The sequence below is a fragment of the Doryrhamphus excisus genome, linkage group LG14 (genome assembly GCF_037039965.1).
Source record: "Doryrhamphus excisus strain RoL-2023G ecotype Guam linkage group LG14, RoL_Dexc_Guam_v1.1, whole genome shotgun sequence".
Classification (NCBI taxonomy): domain Eukaryota; kingdom Metazoa; phylum Chordata; class Actinopteri; order Syngnathiformes; family Syngnathidae; genus Doryrhamphus; species Doryrhamphus excisus.
Window position 1 is genome coordinate 1,705,001 of NC_136370.1, and position 21,885 is coordinate 1,726,885.

Here is a 21,885-nt window from a genome sequence, read left to right on the forward strand (position 1 = left end):
CTTGGTAAGACTTTTATGATTAGCGTCAAAACATATGTGCATTATTTCAATTAAATTTTGATAATGTCGTTGACAGGTGAAATAACGTAGCCGACTTCCTTTAACACGACAATACCACGAGATATTGTACGCTAACAGGAAAATGCGCCAAATGATGGCATAAATAGGAAAACATGCTAACGCTAGTCGAGGTCTGTAATGCTCTAACGCTAATGCTCTAACGCTCCAATGCTAACGCTAATGCTAACGCTAGTAATTGTTGAAATTGTATTTGTTTTCGCCGACGCACTGTGCCCCATCTACATGGTCATTTGTCCGTGCCACCGTTTCCGGTTGCCCCTAACCATCTTTGATCTCACACCACTCCTCTTCCAACCGTCCTGTTCCATTCTGATTTGTCTTCACATGTGGCTGATGGAGGATTTGGCCCTCCGAGACGTAATTGCATTTCGAGAGGGACAGATGACACACGGGGCCCAATCATCATAAACATTCAACTGGTCTCTGAAGGACAGCTGTGATACCAAACGAGGCGAGATGAATACCTGCAACAATCAGATGTGGCAGGGCTAATAATTAGGATAATGTTGACTTCATATGGGGGGGGGGCACATGGGGGGGCATGTCCCCTGCAGATATTCAAAAGGCCTTTTGGGACCAAGAACCAAGACAGCAATATCCCAGATTTTTCAAAAACAAATACCACATTTCTACTACCAAAAACCTACGTTAGCACTCTTGAGCTCATACACGGTAAGTCAGGGGGTCTAACGCCTAAACGGTCTAGCGCCTAACCACTTTCCAAGTAACTCTCCAAAAGGGTTTATTCATTTATTATTAACTCCTACACTAACAAAATTAGAACGTGTGTTTCGGCAGCAGTCCGGAAGTCCTCAGGAGCGCTGTGATACCAAACAAGGAGAGATGAATGCCTGCAACAATCAGATGTGGCAGGGCTAATAATGTTGACTTCATATGGGGGGGCATGTCCCATGCAGATTATCAAAAGGCCTTTTGGGACCAAGGACCAAGACAGCAATATCCCAGGCAGTAGTCCGGAAGTCCTCGGGAGCGCTTGGAAGTGTGACCAATCAAAGTGGAGTGGGCTTGCCTGTAGGCGGGCCATGGGTGGAATAAATTTAAGCAGACAGTTTTGGAAATCGGGCGGCACGACGGTCGAGTGGTTAGCGCACAGACCTCACAGCTAGGAGACCAGGGTTCAATTCCATTCTCGGTCATCTCTGTGTGGAGTTTGCATGTTCTCCCCGTGCATGCCGGGGTTTTCTCCGGGTACTCCGGTTTCCTCCCACATTCCAAAAACATGCTAGGTTAATTAGCCACTCCGAATTGTCCATAGGTATGAATGTGAGTGTGAATGGTTGTTTGTCTATATGTGCCCTGTGATTGGCTGGCCACCAGTCCAGGGTGTACCCCACCTCTCTCTCCAGCACCCCTTTTTTCCTTGTGAGGAAAAAAGCAGTAGAAAATGAATGAATGAGTTTCGGAAATCCAAGGAAATTCAGCTGAAGTAGGTGCAGATTCTGGAAGATCTACAAAGCTTTTCTGTGTTGGTTTTTGTAGCTGGTCTATAGGAGTCTACAACCCAATACAAAGGGCCAAAAATGAGCATAATAATCCCCTTTAAAGTGATAAACAATATCTTACTGTAGCTTTACCTTGTGATCCGGAAAAAAATATCATTTTTGGGGCAAATTCTTGCATTGTTTACGTTTTTAAAATATTCTTTGCCTGAGCATGAATGACGTTTTTCCGTGTTACCAATTATGGAGAACATGTTTTCCTTGTGCCTGCGTGGCTTCTCTCTAGAGTCTTCCTCCCACATAGCAAAAACATGCGCAGTACATCAAGATAATTGAAGACTTAAAAATGCCCGCCGGCGTGAATATGAATATGAATGTGAATGATTGGCGATCAGTCCAGCGTGTACCCTGCTTCTCGCCATAAGTCACATGACTCCAGGGAGAACATGAACGATAGTTGAAAACATGTCCTTGAAAATTGCAGTAACAAAGAAATAACTAAGCAATATATATACTGGAAAATGATATATATAAAAAAGAATGTAAATACTATAAATAGTAAAAGAATAGTTTTGTTATTGTACAACAATGTCAAATTTAGTAAGTAGCATATAAAAGCACTTTTTCACTACTAAGTTTGCCCAAACATAATAGTCTCTGTGTGCCCCCGGGTGGGGAAAGGAGGTGCTAAGGACGGGTTGAGGAAAATAGTAAGTGATTTAGCATCACAGCGGGGGGGTGGGGGGGTGGGGGGGGGGGCTATCACGCAGACACATCCGTGATCGGCGCGTATACAAACACACAATGGACGTCTGCAGGCTATCCTCGGGCTAAGTGGCATTAACCTCTTTCTCTCAGGGGGCCCAGACAAAAGCCCCAGAAGACCGCTAATAATCACCCCCGTCTATCTGCCCCCTCCCCCCCCCCCTCTCCTCTCACACCACACCAGGCTCAGAAACTCATTCTGGGCGCTATCTATCATCATATCGTCCAAAAACCCAACTTGATAACTTACTGTTTGTTTTCAGAACATTTTGCCATTTAAATCTATCACGCTTATTAAAAACTTATTAATAAATCAGGCTTTCATAGTTGAATATGACATTTATCAGTTGACTAATTTGTATATTTAAGCAAATTGGGTTTTTTTTCTGCCGAAATTGAGCATTTTCAGGCATCCAAATGGACAAATGAAATAAGACGCATCCAAAATGCTGGGATGAGATGTAGTATTCTACAGCGGTCACTAGGTGTCAGTAATGTTACTGTAATGTTAGGATGTAGTATTCTACACTGGCCGCTAGGTGTCAGTAATGTTACTGTAATGTTAGGATGTAGTATTCTACACTGGCCGCTAGGTGTCAGTAATGTTACTGTAATGTTAGGATGTAGTATTCTACACTGGCCGCTAGGTGTCAGTAATGTTACTGTAATGTTAGGATGTAGTATTCTACACTGGCCGCTAGGTGTCAGTAATGTTACTGTAATGTTAGGATGTAGTATTCTACACTGGCCGCTAGGTGTCAGTAATGTTACTGTAATGTTAGGATGTAGTATTCTACACTGGCCGCTAGGTGTCAGTAATGTTACTGTAATGTTAGGATGTAGTATTCTACAGCGGTCACTAGGTGTCAGTAATGTTACTATAATGTTAGGATGTAGTATTCTACAGCGGTCACTAGGTGTCAGTAATGTTACTGTAATGTTAGGATGTAGTATTCTACACTGGCCGCTAGGTGTCAATAATGTTACTGTAATGTTAGGATGTAGTATTCTACAGTGGTCACTAGGTGTCAGTAATATTACTGTAATGTTAGGATGTAGTATTCTACTCTCACCGCTAGGTGTCAGTAATGTTACTGTAATGTTAGGATGTAGTATTCTACAGCGGTCACTAGGTGTCAGTAATGTTACTGTAATGTTAGGATGTAGTATTCTACTCTCACCGCTAGGTGTCAGTAATGTTACTGTAATGTTAGGATGTAGTATTCTACTCTCACCGCTAGGTGTCAGTAATGTTACTGTAATGTTAGGATGTAGTATTCTACTCTCACCGCTAGGTGTCAGTAATATTACTGTAATGTTAGGATGTAGTATCCTACACTGGCCGCTAGGTGTCAGTAATGTTACTGTAATGTTAGGATGTAGTATTCTACACTGGCCGCTAGGTGTCAGTAATATTACTGTAATGTTAGGATGTAGTATTCTACACTGGCCGCTAGGTGTCAGTAATGTTACTGTAATGTTAGGATGTAGTATTCTACACTGGCCGCTAGGTGTCAGTAATATTACTGTAATGTAATGTTAGGATGTAGTATTCTACACTGGCCGCTAGGAGTCAGTAATGTTGCTGTAATGTAATGTTAGGATGTAGTATTCTACACTGGCCGCTAGGAGTCAGTAATGTTACTGTAATGTTAGGATGTAGTATTCTACACTGGCCTCTAGGAGTCAGTAATGTTACTGTAATGTTAGGATGTAGTATTCTACACTGGCCGCTAGGTGTCAGTAATGTTACTGTAATGTTAGGATGTAGTATTCTACAGCGGTCACTAGGTGTCAGTAATATTACTGTAATGTTAGGATGTAGTATTCTACAGCGGTCACTAGGTGTCGGTAATGTTACTGTAATGTTAGGATGTAGTATTCTACACTGGCCGCTAGGTGTCAGTAATATTACTGTAATGTTAGGATGTAGTATTCTACACTGGCCGCTAGGTGTCAGTAATGTTACTGTAATGTTAGGATGTAGTATTCTACAGCGGTCACTAGGTGTCGGTAATGTTACTGTAATGTTCGGGGAGACACACAAGCACCAGTCTTGATCCCCGGAACAACAGGCTTTTATTGCAGGTATGAATGATCTCACAACGAGCTGCTGCTCTGACTACCAAAATATTCCATTGATAAATAAGATTCCGACTTTATGGATATTCCCTTATCCCAGTCGGGTCTGGGATACAACATAATGTTGTTGATTTGATTCATTTGTAAAACTATTTTCCTACCCCCCCCAATTCAGTCATAATGTAACATTGCTCAAATTGTGTCAACTAAAAGTAAAACTCTCTCTTCCGACTTAAAGTAATGCACGGCCAACAAAAATCTTCTAGTCTCTGCAAGACCAGGACGCTGTTCGGGATATGACATGGATAAGCATCGGGAATTGTTTGGAATTGTTCTTCCATATTGACAACTCAAGTTTAAAAGTGCGACTATTTAAACTTGTGTTTCTTCCAAACATAAAGTTAAAGCACACCCCCCCCCCCGGAAAAAAAAAAATACAAAAATATCTCCAGATGATAAATGAACGTAGCTGAATGTGTGTGCGTGTGTGTGAGTAGATTGGTTCTCAACAACAAGGGGCGGGGGCGTTATTGAGGGGGGAGTCAGTGGTGCGTAGCGTAACAGACCCTTGATTGGCTTGTTTTCAGCACCACCCCCAGCAGCATCTTTTCACAGCATTCTCCTCCTGAAACCAAACCTTCCATTTCCCTGCTCCGGTCTGCAGGATCAATCACCGTTTCTTTGCAACAACAGTCATTCATAGACACGTTCATAAATCTTTATAACTTGGACTTTTCAGCACAATCACAAAAATGTTGGTTATGTTCAGCGGTCGGCTGTAGAAATGTAAATACCCGGATTAATAGCGCAGCCATCCTTCATAAATAAAGATGACAGTCGGTGAGGAGAAAGACAATGGAAAGTAATGTGAAAGGACAGGAGAGGTGATGATGAGGGGGAGGGACGGGGGTGTGGGAGGGCCGGATCTGCAGGGAAAGAGATAACGGCTCTGCCTCTGATTCATCATGTTAGCGGCGTGTCACAGAGAGCACCTGGCCCGCAGAGATAGGGGCCGGTGCACCTCGGTAAACTGCTCCGCAAACACTTCCGCAAACTGGATGGAAAAATCTTACCAATAATCAAATTTACTCAGGCACGGTGTTAATCAAAACACGCACGCTGCGTAAACACCCAATAATAATCCAACAAAGCGTCATTTGAGAAACTCAACTCTGCTTGCGTGGTTTTACATTTTCATACGGAACTCCAGATTGTATCCGTGGAACACAACAAAGTGCGGTCGTTCTTTGTTTATCACAGTTAATTAGTTCCAGACTTGACCGTGGCAAGTCAATTACTGCAAAGTAAAATCAAAAATGGAATATTTGTCGTTAGAGCACAGAAAGTACTGTTTACTACCTTCTAAATACAGTTGTTAACATTAGAGAGCCCTCTAAACAGGAAATAACATGACATTTGCAGCCCACAGCGGTTTTATTTAATATAAAAAATATCATTTAATAAGCAAAAAAAAAGAAAAATTCACAAGAAAAAATTGTACTCTAACAAGAAAAATTTGTAATGTATAAAGTTAAAATATTACTGAAAAAATATGCTTTTTTAAAAAAAAATTACAAACAATACATAACAACAAGGAATGTGGAGGAGTGTAGCGTGCAGAATGTTTTTGTAGCATTGTAGGGAAATACAAACGCATGTACACACACGTGTTTTATTTAATATAAAAATATCATTTAATAACAAAAAAAATCAAAAAATCACAAGGATAAGGTAAAAAAATTAAGAAAAAAAATTACTCTAACGAGAAAAAGTTGTAATGTATAAAGTTGAAATATTACAAAAAATATACTTTTTTAAAAACTGTAATATTATTAGAAACAATACATGACAACAAGAAATGTGGAGGAGTGTAGCGTGCAGAACGTTTTTGTAGCATTGTAGGGAAATACGAACGCATGTACACACACGTGTTTTATTTAATATAAAAATATCATTTAATAACAAAAAAAATCAAAAAATCACAAGGATAAGGTAAAAAAATTAAGAAAAAAAATTACTCTAACGAGAAAAAGTTGTAATGTATAAAGTTGAAATACTACAAAAAATATATGGTTTTGTAAAACTGTAATATTATTAGAAACAATACATGACAACAAGAAATGTGGAGGAGTGTAGCGTGCAGAACGTTTTTGTAGCATTGTAGTGAAATACGAACGCATGTACACACACGTGTTTTATTTAATATAAAAATATCATTTAATAACAAAAAAAATCTCAAATTCACAAGGATAAGGTAAAGATATTAAGAAAAAAAATTACTCTAACGAGAAAAAGTTGTAATGTATAAAGTTGAAATATTACTGAAAAAATATGCTTTTTTAAAAACTGTAATATTATTAGAAACAATACATGACAACAAGGAATGTGGAGGAGTGTAGCGTGCAGAACGTTTTTGTAATATTGTAGGGAAATACGAACGCATGTACACACACGTGTTTTATTTAATATAAAAATATCATTTAATAACAAAAAAATCAAAAAATCACAAGGATAAGGTAAAAAAATTAAGAAAAAAAATTACTCTAACGAGAAAAAGTTGTAATGTATAAAGTTGAAATATTACTGAAAAAATATGCTTTTTTAAAAACTGTAATATTATTAGAAACAATACATGACAACAAGGAATGTGGAGGAGTGTAGCGTGCAGAACGTTTTTGTAATATTGTAGGGAAATACAAACGCATGTACACACACATAGTTCAGTTCCAAATATGAAACTTTAATAATTCATGGTGTTTTTTTGGTATAGTTATTTTCATGTATAGTTTAGATATTTCAGCTGTCACAAAAGCAAACTATTTGTGTCCAAGTGAAAGTTGGACTTGAAGTGTATCTTTTTTTCACAAAAAAAAAAATGTTTTAGTTGGGAACTGATATTTTCCTGAAACTTACCTATGTTCTATTGCTGATTACTAAAGAACGGAAAAAGGTAGGAACAAACTTTTTTGTTCTAATCTTCCGTGTTTATATAACCATGGAACACAAAGGGAGGATAAGCGATATCGAAGATGGACGGACGGATGGATAGAAGACTTGGGAGTGAATGAGTTAAACATACTTTTTGAAGTTCACATAACACGCACACGTCCGCATCTGCATAAACTGAGGAGATGGAGCAAAGCACTGATTGCAGATTGCACTCTGCAGATCGGTTAATTTGGCTGCTTTTTCCACGTGCTTCAATCAACCTAGCAACCCATCGCATTCGCACAACACACACACAACACACACACCTGCTCCGTGCTGTCTTGATGGTCACGATCAGAAAAGAAACATCGAGATTGGAACCACCCGGTAACGCCATACTGCCCTCGCCACATTACGATACAATCTATGGACGTTTACATGGACGACAGCGGCACATCGTCTGCTCCAAGCTAACACGTCCTTCCATCTAAAAATATAAACAAAATATAAGAACCGTGACAAACTTAGTCGTCAACTTTGGACAACATGACTTCCGCTCACCACTGCCACATACCGTGTACGCGTACATGTCCGCCGTGTGCACACACACCAGTTCCAGTTCCGAAGTAGCGACTAATAATTGTCCAAAAAAAGACCTGGAGGTATGTTCAAAAAGCAGTCTCATTTACCGGAACAATACGAAGCACGAAGGCCCGACCTCTTAGAGGAAGTACATGACCCCGAGGGGAACATTTACAGATTGGATTTTGTTGATGGAAAATTACAAGTTAAACTGCGAGGCAGATCCATCAACGATAGGCACCGTTCCGTGTGTACATCGACTTAGCCGTTTTACATCTGATAGCGCCAGCCGTCTCATTTTCATAGGCAGGTTGGCCAAAGATCACAGGTCACCTTCAACACCAGGAAATCATTTTCTTTCGTCGGTTCACATATTCAGCACGAGTAATAATTCCTCCGACGGTACAAATATCAAAAAAGGAGACAGTGAAACTCTTTAGAAATGTGCCGGTATCTGTCAGAGCGTCGTGATTGCTGCAGTTACAGCTGAGTAAAAGCCATCAGATGATCATTGCGACTCAGTCGAATGGAACAGGGCGGACGCAACAAAAGATGTGGAAGGCAATTCTGAGTACCCGGTATTATTGCATACATTGAAATGTATGTGGAGCTGGTCGACCACAAATCATGCAGATCCACTTGGTGACAACGCTCTTTGGAAAAAAAAAACGGTTCCTTTGCTTTGATCTTTACTATTGCAGTCATCATTTCCGACATGGGAGTCAAAATCCCCAAAGTTTAACACATTTGAACATTTCCGTGGTACCGGTCAGTTGGCGGTGAAGTGGTTCCAGAACCGATAAGTCCCAAGGCTGGACAATAACGATGTACCGATGGCCCGGGGCAAGTAAATCCAATCATACTGCCAAGAGTTTTTTTTAAAAGCGGTTCTTGTTGGGTGTTGGTAAAACACGGACTGCGTAATTCCGGTGGGAATTTGCAAACCGATCCTTGCAAATCTTGAAACGGACCAATCAGAATCGTTTATTTAGACCGCGGTCCGCGGTCCGCAGTCCACAGTCCGCGATCAACCAATCAGCGATGGTTTGACTAGGAAAACATCTCGCGAGACTCCTCTAAACAAGTCACTTTTATATTGATATTACCCAATATAGGAGACATAAATGTAAATGTGTTCCAGTGATAGGGGAGCTGATTGTGGGGGTGAACAGGAAGTTGAGTTTTAGCATGGCTTGGGTTATGGCTGCACCAGTAGCTCCTGTTAGGGATTATTGTGCCTGTTGGGAGAGACTTCAAGCCTGCAATAAAAGACTGTTGTTCTGGTGATCAAATAACATTACTATCACCTTGTGACCAATGTAAACATGTTTTTTATCTAGAGTGTGGCATTTATTCCAAGGTTACAATTTGACCATCATAAAACCTTTGTTAACTGTACAGACAATATTGTAACAATATACATTTGCATGTGACTGATATTAGTACGCTGGCGCTTTAACGTCATTAATCCGTTCCACAACGTCCGCCTCGAATCAAAAGGAACTCTAAAAAGCAAAGCAAATGTTCCCATAAAAAATACAGTAAATCACCCAAACAAATAATAACCAAATAATTCAAATGAATATTTATTATTGCTTTTACCTACAGTAGTTTTGTTTATGAAGGCTAGGGCTTCATTTTGTTCATGTGCCAAAATGCATTCGACAAAGACACTCTGTGTTCTGTTGCTACCCACGGGGCTCTTTATTTCGCAATGGCTTTTTACGTGAACACTCATAAAAGCTCATTTTCTTCAAATGTTAAAAGCTTGACCAGGATTCTGCACGATGCAGCCCTCCTTTACTGGAGGCCATTAAAAGCCAATTTAAACACTGTTTCACTCTGGAAGAAATTCAAAAGCTAAACATAGAAGCCAAGTAAAAGCAATGCCGTCACACACACACACACACACACACACACACACACACACACACACACACACAAGCATTATGTGAAGACAAAACATACCATAAGTACAAATGCACACAGCCACACGAGGCACATCAGAGAAGGGAAGTGCTCCCCATTTATTTCTCAAGCTGGGGATGAATGGAAATGTCTGGAATCAAAAGAAAGGACTCAAACACTCCGTACTGCCGAGACACGACCGTCTAACAGGATATTAATAATGGCGGGAAAAGTTGTTCAATTGGTCAAAGCTGTTATTGGAAAGCATGGAGGATCGTTTGGCAACATATGGAACTCATGTATGGAACTCATGTATGGAACTCATGTATGTAGTAACTCATGTATGTAGTAACTCATGTATGTAGTAACTCATGTATGGAACTCATGTATGTAGTAACTCATGTATGTAGTACCTCATGTATGTAGTAACTCATGTATGTAACTCATGCATGTAACTCATGTATGTAGTACCTCATGTATGTAGTAACTCATGTATGTAACTCATGCATGTAACTCATGTATGTAGTAACTCATGTTTACAACTCATTCATGTAACTCATGCATGTAGTAACTCATAAATTGTAACTTGTATGTAACTCATGTATGTAGTCACTCATGTATGTAACTCATGCATGTAACTCATGCATGTAACTCATGTATGTAACCAATGTATGTAATTCATATATGTAACTCATGTATTTAGTAACTCATGTATGTAACTCATATATGTAACTCATGTATGTAACTCATGTATGTAGTAACTCATATATGCAACTCATGTATGTAGTAACTCATGTATGTAACTCATGCATGTAACTCATGTATGTAACTCATGTATGAAGTTACTCATATATGTAACTCATGTATGTAGTAACTCATATATGCAACTCATGTATGTAGTAACTCATGTATGTAACTCATGCATGTAACTCATGTATGTAACTCATGTATGAAGTTACTCATATATGTAACTCATGTATGTAACTCATGCATGTAACTCATGTATGTAACCAATGTATGTAACCAATGTATGTAACTCATATATGTAACTCATGTATGTAACTCATGTATGTAACTCATGTATGTAGTAACTCATGTTTACAACTCATTCATGTAACTCATGCATGTAGTAACTCATAAATTGTAACTTGTATGTAACTCATGTATGAAGTTACTCATATATGTAACTCATGTATGTAACTCATGCATGTAACTCATGTATGTAACCAATGTATGTAACCAATGTATGTAACTCATATATGTAACTCATGTATGTAACTCATGTATGTAACTCATGTATGTAACTCATGCATGTAACTCATGCATGTAACTCATGTATGTAACTCATGTATGTAACCAATGTATGTAACTCATATATGTAACTCATGTATGTAGTAACTCATGTATGTAACTCATATATGTAACTCATGTATGTAACTCATGTATGTAATAACTCATATATGCAACTCATGTATGTAGTAACTCATGTATGTAACTCATGCATGTAACTCATGTATGTAACTCTTGTATGTAGTAACTCATGTATGTAACTCATGTATAAAGTTACTCATATATGTAACTCATGTATGTAACTCATGTATGTAACTCATGTATGTAACCAATGTATGTAACCAATGTATGTAACCAATGTATGTAGCTCATATATGTAACTCATGTATGTAGTAACTCATGTATGTAGTAACTCATTTATGTAACTCATATATGTAACCCATGTATGTAACTCATGTATGTAGTAACTCATATATGCAACTCATGTATGTAGTAACTCATGTATGTAACTCATGCATGTAACTCATGTATGTAACTCTTGTATGTAGTAACTCATGTATGTAACTCATATATGTAACTCATTCATGTAACTCATGCATGTAGTAACTCATGCATGTAGTAACTCATGCATGTAACTCATGTATGTAGTAATTCATGTAACTCATGCATGTAGTAACTCATGCATGTAACTCATGCATGTAACTCATGTAGGTAGTAATTCATGTATGTAACTCATTCATGTAACTCATGCATGTAGTAACTTATGTATGTAACTAATGCATGTAACTCATGTATGTAGTACCTCATATATGTAACTCTTGTATGTAACTCATGTATGTAGTGACTCATGTATGTAACTCATGTATGTAGTAACTCATGTATGTAACTCTGTATGTAGTAACTCATGTATGTAACTCTGTATGTAGTAACTCATGTATGTAACTCTGTATGTAGTAACTCATATATGTAACTCATGTATGTAACTAATGTAACTAATGTAGTGCACAAACTCATGTATGTAACTCATGTACGTAGTAACTCATGTATGTAACTCTTGTAAGTAACTCATGTATGTAGTAACTCATGTATGTAACTCAGGTATGTAACTCGCATGGCTCTGCTACATGTATGGGTACATATGTATCTAAAAATGTAATACTGCTAATACATTTAATCAGGGGTACATATACATATATACATATATTCCTAATTGGACTGTAATTTATTTGAGAATTACCTGACAGCAGTTGGTAGTTTATGAGTTTCCTTTTTTCAAAGAATTGATGCTGTTTACACCCTAATTGACATACATGACAACACAAATAGAATAAATACTACTATAAATAAATACTTTACACGTTGATGTTAATGATGTACAATATGCTGTCATTGCATGCCAAGATCATATAACAGCATAACTCATCAATGGAGGATAATTCCACGGCGTGAACATACTGTCTGCACAAAGAACCGCATGAAGGGGGGGTTGGGGGGGGGGGTGTTGTCAAGATAAATGATGGTGTAGAAAGAAATGTCATTCCCTGTAATGGGAAAATGGACCAACAAGAAAACGGCTGGCTAAAATTGCAATGATATACTTAAGCTATGCCGCCTGGAGCGACGAGCATTTGACACGACCGTTCACATTAAGTTCCTCAAATCAAAATGAATAAGGGGGGGGGGGTAAGGGAAATAGACAGTGTCCCTAAATCCGCACATTGGTTGGATCGATGCAAATGCGATGCCAATATCTTTCAAAGGCTTTTTCCTAAGAGTCCTGCTAATGACTAAGGCGATAGTTTGTTGACTGCAGGATCCAGCAAAACTACGGAATTACAGAACACACTTCCTTTGGAGAACACACGCCGCCCTTGGCACAAATCAATAGGAGGAGGATAAAAAGCACTTCCATTTAATTATGATAACCAACCTTTCCTCGACCATAATCTCTTGCTTCTCTCCTCTATCTCTCTCCCTCTCAAGCCATAATTCTGTCTATGCTCCCGTCGCCATCGCCATCGCCATCGCCATCGCCATCGCCATCGCCATCTCCCTCTGGGAGAAGAGAACGCTGTCAGTAGGAATTTGGGTTTAATCGTTTCTCAGATCAGCAGCATGTTTTTCTTCCCCTGAAGCGTGTTCTCACCCCCCACCCCCCCTCTCCCCACCACCACCACCACCCCCCCAACCTCTTTGAAATGTCGTCTGGGGAGTGTTCTGCACCTCAAATGTGTTTGCTCCGGGGCAATTGGACTATTGGGGCTGGCATCCTCAACTAAAAGGGCTACAATTCATCGGCTGGGTCTTCGGGACATGGCCGACCTGCTCTTTTGGGCTCTTTTCAGTTGTGTCTGAATAGCTCACAAGACGGGACGTTTAATTGACATAATGAGGAATTAAATGTCAATCGGAAGTAAATCGGAGATTTTAATACGGCTTGACAAGCAGACGGGCATCTTGTTGAAGACATTGGATGCCTCTTCTGATCATGAAGATAAGCTGTCCGCTTCTGATGAAAAATTATACTTCATGTTCCACTGTTAATTTGTTGGTAATCTTCATAAAATGACACGGAGGATAAGCACTATAGAAAATTAATGGATGGAAATGAGAGGTGTTTCTTCTGATTCATGTCAAATGTCCTTTCCATGTATTGAATCGTGTTTTACACAAATCATGCAAACTAGTGCGGATCAATATTGAAATATAATCCAATAGCGGAAATGGATTCTCAAATCCAGTTTTCCAATTTTCCCATTTTCGCTAAGAGAAGACAAAGATTCGTCTTTGGACATGTTTCTGGCATACCTCATGGATCAATCCTTGGACCAAAACTTTTATTTTATTGACTGTATAAACTGTATACACCGTAGATATTAGTTCTACATTTATTTTGGTAATGGTTTAATTTCATGAATGCATCAGATTCCAATTGAGTGCATCCCATAATCAGTTCCCAGTTCCACATGTCCAAAAGGAGTAGGAAGAAGCAAAGCTTATTAAATCCTACCCCTCCATCTGGTACTTTTACAATCAGTAACTGTTACATTTGTTCACTTCCTGCTTTCCATAATACAGTTTAAGGTTTTAAATTTAAATTTATTTTAATTTTTATTTTATTATTTTTATTATTTTTATTATTTTTAATTAAAATTAATTTTAATTTTAATTTTAATTTTAATTTTAATTTTAATTTTAATTTTAATTTTAATTTTAATTTTAATTTTAATTTTAATTTTAATTTTAATTTTAAAATTTTAAAATTAAAATTTTACTTTTAATTTTAAAATTAAGATTAAAATTTTAATTTTAATTTTAATTTAAAAATTTTAAAATTAAAATTTTACTTTTAATTTTAAAATTAAGATTAAAATTTTAATTTTAATTTTAATTTAAAAATTTTAAAATTAAAATTTTACTTTTAATTTTAAAATTAAAATTAAAATTAAAATTAAAATTAAAATTAAAATTAAAATTAAAATTAAAATTAAAATTAAAATTAAAATTAAAATTAAAATTAAAATTAAAATTAAAATTAAAATTAAAATTAATTTTAATTTTAATTTTAATTTTAATTTTGAACCCCCCTCAAAATTGAAAACTTAATCAACTTTTAATCTTAATTTTAAAATTAAAAGTAAAATTTTAATTTTAAAATTTTTAAATTAAAATTAAAATTAAAATTTTAAAATTAAAATTAAAATTAAAATTAAAATTAAAATTAAAATTAAAATTAAAATTAAAATTAAAATTAAAATTAAAATTAAAATTAATTTTAATTTTAATTTTAATTTTAATTTTAATTTTGAACCCCCCTCAAAATTGAAAACTTCCCTAAAATTGAAAGAGTTCTTCCATATCCCATTTCCAAAAAATCCCATCCAAATCCATTCAGAATATTTCCACTTATTTTGAACACAAACAAACCAACAAACAAACGCTAGCAAACACAAAACCACCACTCATGAAATACTTTATATATAAAGTCAATATAAATGAGAAATATTTTCCCATGACACCATTGTATTTTGAACTGAACTTTAATGCTAAATATTTGTGAAGAGGCAGGGACAAGCCGGGAGACGGCGCCAGTAAAGAATGATTTGTCAGGGTTTTGCTCGGTCTGCTCCAGTTTGGCTGAGTGTGTTGTTTATACAGTATGATGCCACTGCTGCTTTTTGGCATCAGACCCCTGACAGCCCCCCCCCCCCCCCTCCCCACAATATGGCACTGCTTTAACAGAGAAGCTGGCCAACCATGGATTTCACATGGGTCACATGCCAATATGATGCATTATACTTACTATACTATACTATACAATAACATACAGGTATACTGGAGACCACGGCTGTCCTACCTAGTCTTTTAGCATGATTGAATTAGCCTGCTCGGAAGAGAGGCCAAACGTCACCCAAGACAACCAGTACAGTTCCGTTGCGGTGGATTCAATGTCCTCAGAAGACACGTATATTACAATACATTCACATGTCCGTCCCCGTAACAGAACAGTTGGCTTTTTTTTTTTCCAGACGGTGGTGTTTGTTTCTGTGACCAGATGGTAGCACGGGGACCCGGGATGGGGTGCACGCTTTCACATGTTACATATCTGTGTGTGGGAGAATACTGCGGATGAATTTTAGCTCATGTTTTTAGCTCATGAATTTTAACTCGGGACCACGCACCGGTCAGCAAGCAGTGCAAGACCAGCATATGTCATAGATCATTTCATAAAACATGAATGCGACAAACTCAACACCATTTGCAAGCGAATGCTTAGTCCTTCTATAGCAGGGGTCTCAAACACACGGCCCGCGGGCCAAATGTGGCCCGCAGGACACTAGTTTGATATGGATGCTGAATGGTATCATGTACCCAGAAAAAATTATTACGTTTAATTCATGTTCATGTTAAAGGTTAAATAACTGTTAATAGTTATCCTCACTATCCGTGTGGAAGTGGTAAGTTTTTGGCGATTTAAGTTGAAAGGAAATAACTTGAAGGCTACCATTTAGGTCGCTAGCTCTCTAGTTTGCAAGTTAGCATGTGTCTCAAAGTTGCGCAATATGTTGATGCGGCCCAGCCTTGCCCAGACCCTAGCTCCAGTGGCCCCCAGGTAAATTGACTTTGAGACCCCTGTTCTATAGCATCTTCCTGGTTCTTGGGATTGCGTCAAGCAGTCAATCACCCGATTGCAAAGGTTTACGAAAGGTTTAATTTAAATTTGAATTACCACAATGGACTATTATAATAATGGCCACATTGAAAAAGTCAACTGAGATTTCAATAATAAAGTTTTGTCAAGAATAAAAGTCATAGTATTACCAGAATAAAGTCGTAAATTTAAGAGAATAAAGTAATATTACATGTCAGAGGGAAAATACAGCAACTTTCCTCTAGCTCTTCTCACTCCCGCTAGAGGAGCTTAGAGCCCAGAGGGAGGCTGATGTCATTGCAGCACCCAGCACAGACACAATGCATGAATGGAAAACTTTAAAATAGTTGTTTGTTTCCATTTTAGACTTGTATTGGTACTTGGAACGGCTTACTCACCGAAAATGACGGTAATAACAAAAATCGAGGTTCCACTTTACTGCTTTGATGTTTTGCTGGAATTATTTTTCTAAAGTAAGGCGATCTATCGGAGTCAGGGGCTCACTTGAAATTGTAGAAATATTTTGAAGCAACACTTCACACATAATGCAGCCCTCAGACGAATTAGCAAGCGTACACGGCAAAGCAATGTACTCTATTTTCTTGCTCCCCAATTAGGAGTGGCTTAATTACCAACCTAATCCTCCACTGAGAAGTCATTAGGGGAACAAAAACTGAGCAGACAAGTAAACATTAGAGCAAATGCATTAGAGCATCAAGAACATTCCGGTACATATGCTGCATCAAGGCTCTCGCACTCACAGAGAAAGCGCCGCTTTTCATAATGTCGGAAAAGGAAAGATTTGGAAAAGGCTGTACCTTTGCTTTTAGCTAGAAGAGCAGCAGTAGGTGGGGAGAGAGGAGAAGAGTCCACGGCCAAAGAGCCAAGACGGGGGGCAAGAATTGAGAGAAAAATGACACTCAGTCATCACATATATCATTGCAGTTATGATTACATGTTATTAGGGCGTGTATTCTCATGAACAGTTTGTCGGATACTAGAGATCTCGAGATATTAGACATCTCATTTCAGTCCCGATGTCCCTCACAATGCGTGATGGACAAATCGTGTTCCTGGCGCTAGTCTAGTCAGTAAAGACGTGGAACTGCCAAACTGTGGACAAGGGAACTCATGGCTTAGCGATGGTGTCAAGAACCATGTAGATCGATGGTTGGAATCTGTTAGGGCGTCTCTTCATGGATTTTTCATATTGTCCCTGTCTGTCCGTGGGTTCTATTCCCAGATATTGCTTGGGGAGTACATTTAATTCTTGTTTTCTTGTCTATTTTGTCCATGTGTTCTGTGGACAGTGTGAGTGACTTCGGATTCGGATTCTTTTATAACCCAACCATGACCTGTCCAATGCCTTACTTTGCACCTAATATTCGATAAACTCTTCATGAGAAATTGCACCATTAACATGCACGGCTGTACAGTACCAGATACGGTACTAGATACGGTACAGTACGGTACAGCACGGTACTCTTCGGTACTGTACGGAACAGTATTGTACAGCACAGTACAGTACAGTACAGCACGGTACTGTTCAGTACTGTACGGAACAGTGCGGTACTGTACCGTACAGCACGGTACATTACAGACAAACCACTTCAAACATGCAACCACATCAAACACTATTGCATGTCATTGCGCAACAGAATATTAGCTTATTCCGGTTCCAAACTAGCATGGTTGACGGATCGAGTAGATGTATGTGATTGAACGTGCAGCAAAATATGGGGACTTTATTTTCATTGAATAATAAAAATCAGAATTTAGGCTTAAATGTCGGTTTTAGTTTAGTTCAGGAGCCCCAAAAACAGCTGATTATTAGCAACGCCATAAGGCTTTTAGTCGAGGCGAGTGACATTTTTAGACATCCCAGCAAAAAGTTACATGATTGGTCTCAAGTCACATACATCAAACCAATCAAATTCACATCAAATTCAGAAAAAAAAATCGTATTTGTGGATTTTTCCAAGAAGCATCAGAATCAAAACATGCTATGGAATGACAGTACATGCCAGAAAGAAGGATGGGGGGGGCATACCTTGTTCTGCCATCATGTGTGCAACGCCTTCAGACGGGAAGAGCAGCAAGAAGGGATCAGAAAGAGGAAGAAAGTGGAACACTTCAGCACATTTCCAATACACTGCTGGTATTGTGACGTTATGTTTTCCCAGGGGGAGAAAACATAACATCAGGACAAACTGACAGGGAACACAAAGCTGACGTTTTACAGCTAACCACTATTTAAATATAGACTGATTCAATGACATACGTTGCATTTGAGAAAAACATTTCATTGGACAGCGTAGAAAGCATAAAGCAATGCAATGCTGATTATGTCCACCAGGTGACCCAGAGGAGCCCAAAGCAAAAGAAGAGAAGCTGATGTCAACGCAGAGCCGACATGAATGTGTTACTCTGATGCAATGCCTTATGGTAAAACGTTAAAATGTTATTCATTTTTAAATTCATATTGGGACATGTTTGTATATTTGTATAGACACCTTTTGAGTATTAAGTTTCTGTGTGATGAATTTATTTCCATTAGTAAAGTGTTCTGTGAAAGATGAGTCTATTGGTGTATAGTATATTGGTGTATTGTAATATTGGTATATAGTATATTGGTGTATTGGTATATACTATATTGGTATATTCTTATATTGGTATATTGTTATGTAGTATATTGGTATATTGTTATGTAGTATATTGGTATATTGGTGTATTAGTATATAGTATATTGGTATATAGTTATATTGGTATATAGTATATTGGTGTATTGTTATATTGGTATATAGTATATTGGTGTATTGTTATATTGGTATATAGTATATTGGTATATTGGTATATAGTATATTGGTGTATTGGTATATAGTATATTGGTGTATTGGTATATTCTTATATTGGTATATTCTTATATTGGTATATTGTTATGTAGTATATTGGTATATTGTTGTATTGGTATATAGTATATTGGTATATAGTTATATTGGTATATAGTATATTGGTGTATTGTTATATTGGTATATAGTATATTGGTGTATTGTTATATTGGTATATAGTATATTGGTGTATTGTTATACTGGTATATTGTTATGTAGTATATTGGTATATTGGTGTATTGGTATATAGTATATTGTTATATAGTATATTGTTATATTGGTATATAGTATATTGGTTTATTGTTATATTGGTATATTGGTGTATTGGTATATAGTATATTGGTGTATTGGTGTATTGGTATATAGTATATTGGTGTATTGGGGTATTGGTATATAGTATATTGTTATATTGGTATATAGGATATTGGTATATTGGTGTATTGTTATATTGGTATATAATATATAGTATATTGGTATATAGTATATTGTTACATTGGTATATAGTATAATGGTGTATTGTTATATTGGTATGTAGTATATTGGTGTATTGTTATATTGGTATATAGTATATTGGTGTATTGTTATATTGGTATATAGTATATTGTTGTATTGTTATATTGGTATATAGCATATTGGTATATTGGTATATAGTATATTGGTATATTGGTGTATTGGTATATAGTATATTGGTATATTGGTATATTGGTATATTGTTATATTGTTATATTGGTATATAGGATATTGGTATATTGGTATATAGTATATTGGTATGTAGTATATTGGTGTATTGGTATATAGTATATTGGTGTATTGTTATATTGGTATATAGTATATTGTTATATTGGTATATAGCATATTGGTATATTGGTATATAGTATATTGGTGTATTGGTATATAGTATATTGGTGTATTGGTATATAGTATATTGGTATATTGTTATATTGATATATAGGATATTGGTATATTGGTGTATTGGTATATAGTATATTGGTATATTGCATATAGTATATTGGTATGTTGGTTTATTGGTATATAGTATATCCGTGTATTGGTATATAGTATATTGTTATATTGTTTTTGTGATACATTTTACTTAAATATGAGTTTAGGTATAAATTATTTATTTTTTGATTTTTTTTTTGTTTTAATTGGAAGCGCCAAATGTCCAGGGATTACCATAGCAACCAATTTATATATAGAAATTATAATTATCCATCCCCACCCCCCATATAATAAGGTAAGATAAGATAAAAAAGTGCAACACTACGTTCCCTTCTTTTCCATTCCAACTCACCTGGTGTTTTGCCGTTGAGGTCTGGAAAAGGAGAACAGAGAAAGAAGCAAAGAAAGCCAGAATTAGACACACTCCTTTGACTTGCATGTTGTCTGCCATGCAAATGAAACGACGCCACACTCTTTGTTGTCCATACAGAAAGCTGGCACTGAGCTCAGCCGTGTGTATGCCCGGGACCAAGCGGGAAGATCCTGGAGGCAATAAGCAGCCCGAGCGCTACCGGCGGGGGTCTTTGGGTCTGAAGTCACAGCTCAACCTTCATGAGGGAACGAGACGTACCTCAAGTAGCCTACGTGTACTATATAATAGAAAAGTACTACTTTGTACCAGGTATATGCACTGAGGTTCATGGCTGTTTTTTTGTGATTTAAATTCTTGGGCTCCAGTCCAGGTTCTCATAACTAGAATAAGGAGAAGAACCCGTGGAACCCTGGTTAGCATCATTAATTTGTTCCAGAAGGCCCAACTCAAGATTTTTAATCTAATTAATCTATCCCTGTCAGGTTCAAACTCCTATGACACTTGTAATACAGAAATACAGAAGAGACAGACAACAATATTCAAAGTTACTCGCAGCGAGGAGAGTGAAACCATATACCCAGTGACATGCCGCTTCACTCTTTTTATTCTCTTTCGGGGGTCCCTACTACATGGTTGTGCAACTCTAAGTGGTGGGAAGAAGGCAGTTGTACGAGCTGTATTTGTTTGTCTATGTGAGTGTGTATATGTGAGAGTCATTACTTTTATTGTTTTATGAGTTCTTATCTTGACACATTCTTGCAGGATTAACAGAAACATCTGTTGGTGCATTCAGGCACCTCCAGGACCTGGGGGTCTCTGGGGTCTCTGATCAGGGTCACAGGAACCTTCCTTCTTTAGCACATTCAAACACTTTGTCCAAGCACATGGATATAAGAGTGATAACTAACGCTATATTCATTCTATGTACATTTTATTATAACAATCCCAGAAACCCCAAATGTTACCACAAAACATTTTGTAGTTTTACATTTAGAAAAGAACTAAACTCTGTAGTTGCAAAACAAAAATACCAAATATTATGAGACCTCAACCTGACTGCTTTAGTTGATACTGGCGATTGGGTTGATTGGATCGGGTGTACTTATAACAGGTTGTAATGTCAAAGGTAATTGGTGTAAGATGCATTAAATGTCCTCGAAGAGGACTAATTGGGCATGTGTCGATGTGAACACAAGCAGATGGAAGCCAATCAGATATGCATGAACTATTAATTCACTTTCAAATGAAAAGCCGTAGAAGCGCTTTGCCATCACCAAACGAGTCTTCCAGGAGAGGAAACTTTGGAGGTGTGTGCATGAATTTAATCTGTCTTAATCTCCCTTGTTGGAATAGAGCTCCTCTAGTCTTTTAGTTGCTTGTGTGAGGAGTTCAATGCTTAAGAAGTTTTATTTGGCTCAGGGAGGATACTTAGAG

At 37.3% G+C, this 21,885-nt stretch overlaps 1 protein-coding gene across 13 annotated transcripts in view; it reads right to left on the minus strand.

The window, feature by feature from the left end:
- The window catches only part of nrxn3a (neurexin 3a), a 109,917-nt gene that overhangs the window by 71,025 nt on the left and 17,007 nt on the right, over positions 1–21,885 (minus strand). For 12 of the 13 annotated variants that reach the window (XR_009130343.2, XR_009130341.2, XR_009130342.2 and 9 more), the window contains exons 3-5: positions 20,431–20,451; positions 18,299–18,325; positions 17,010–17,078 (exon numbers count right to left, since the gene is read on the minus strand). Coding sequence is in view for 9 of the 13 variants with exons in the window: in XM_058077786.2 (XP_057933769.2) it covers positions 17,010–17,078; positions 18,299–18,325; positions 20,431–20,451 (117 nt within the window). In the remaining 4 variants the exon portion in view is untranslated. The remainder of the gene's footprint in view (positions 1–17,009; positions 17,079–18,298; positions 18,326–20,430; positions 20,452–21,885) is intronic. The other variant, XM_058077791.2, reaches the window with a different exon arrangement.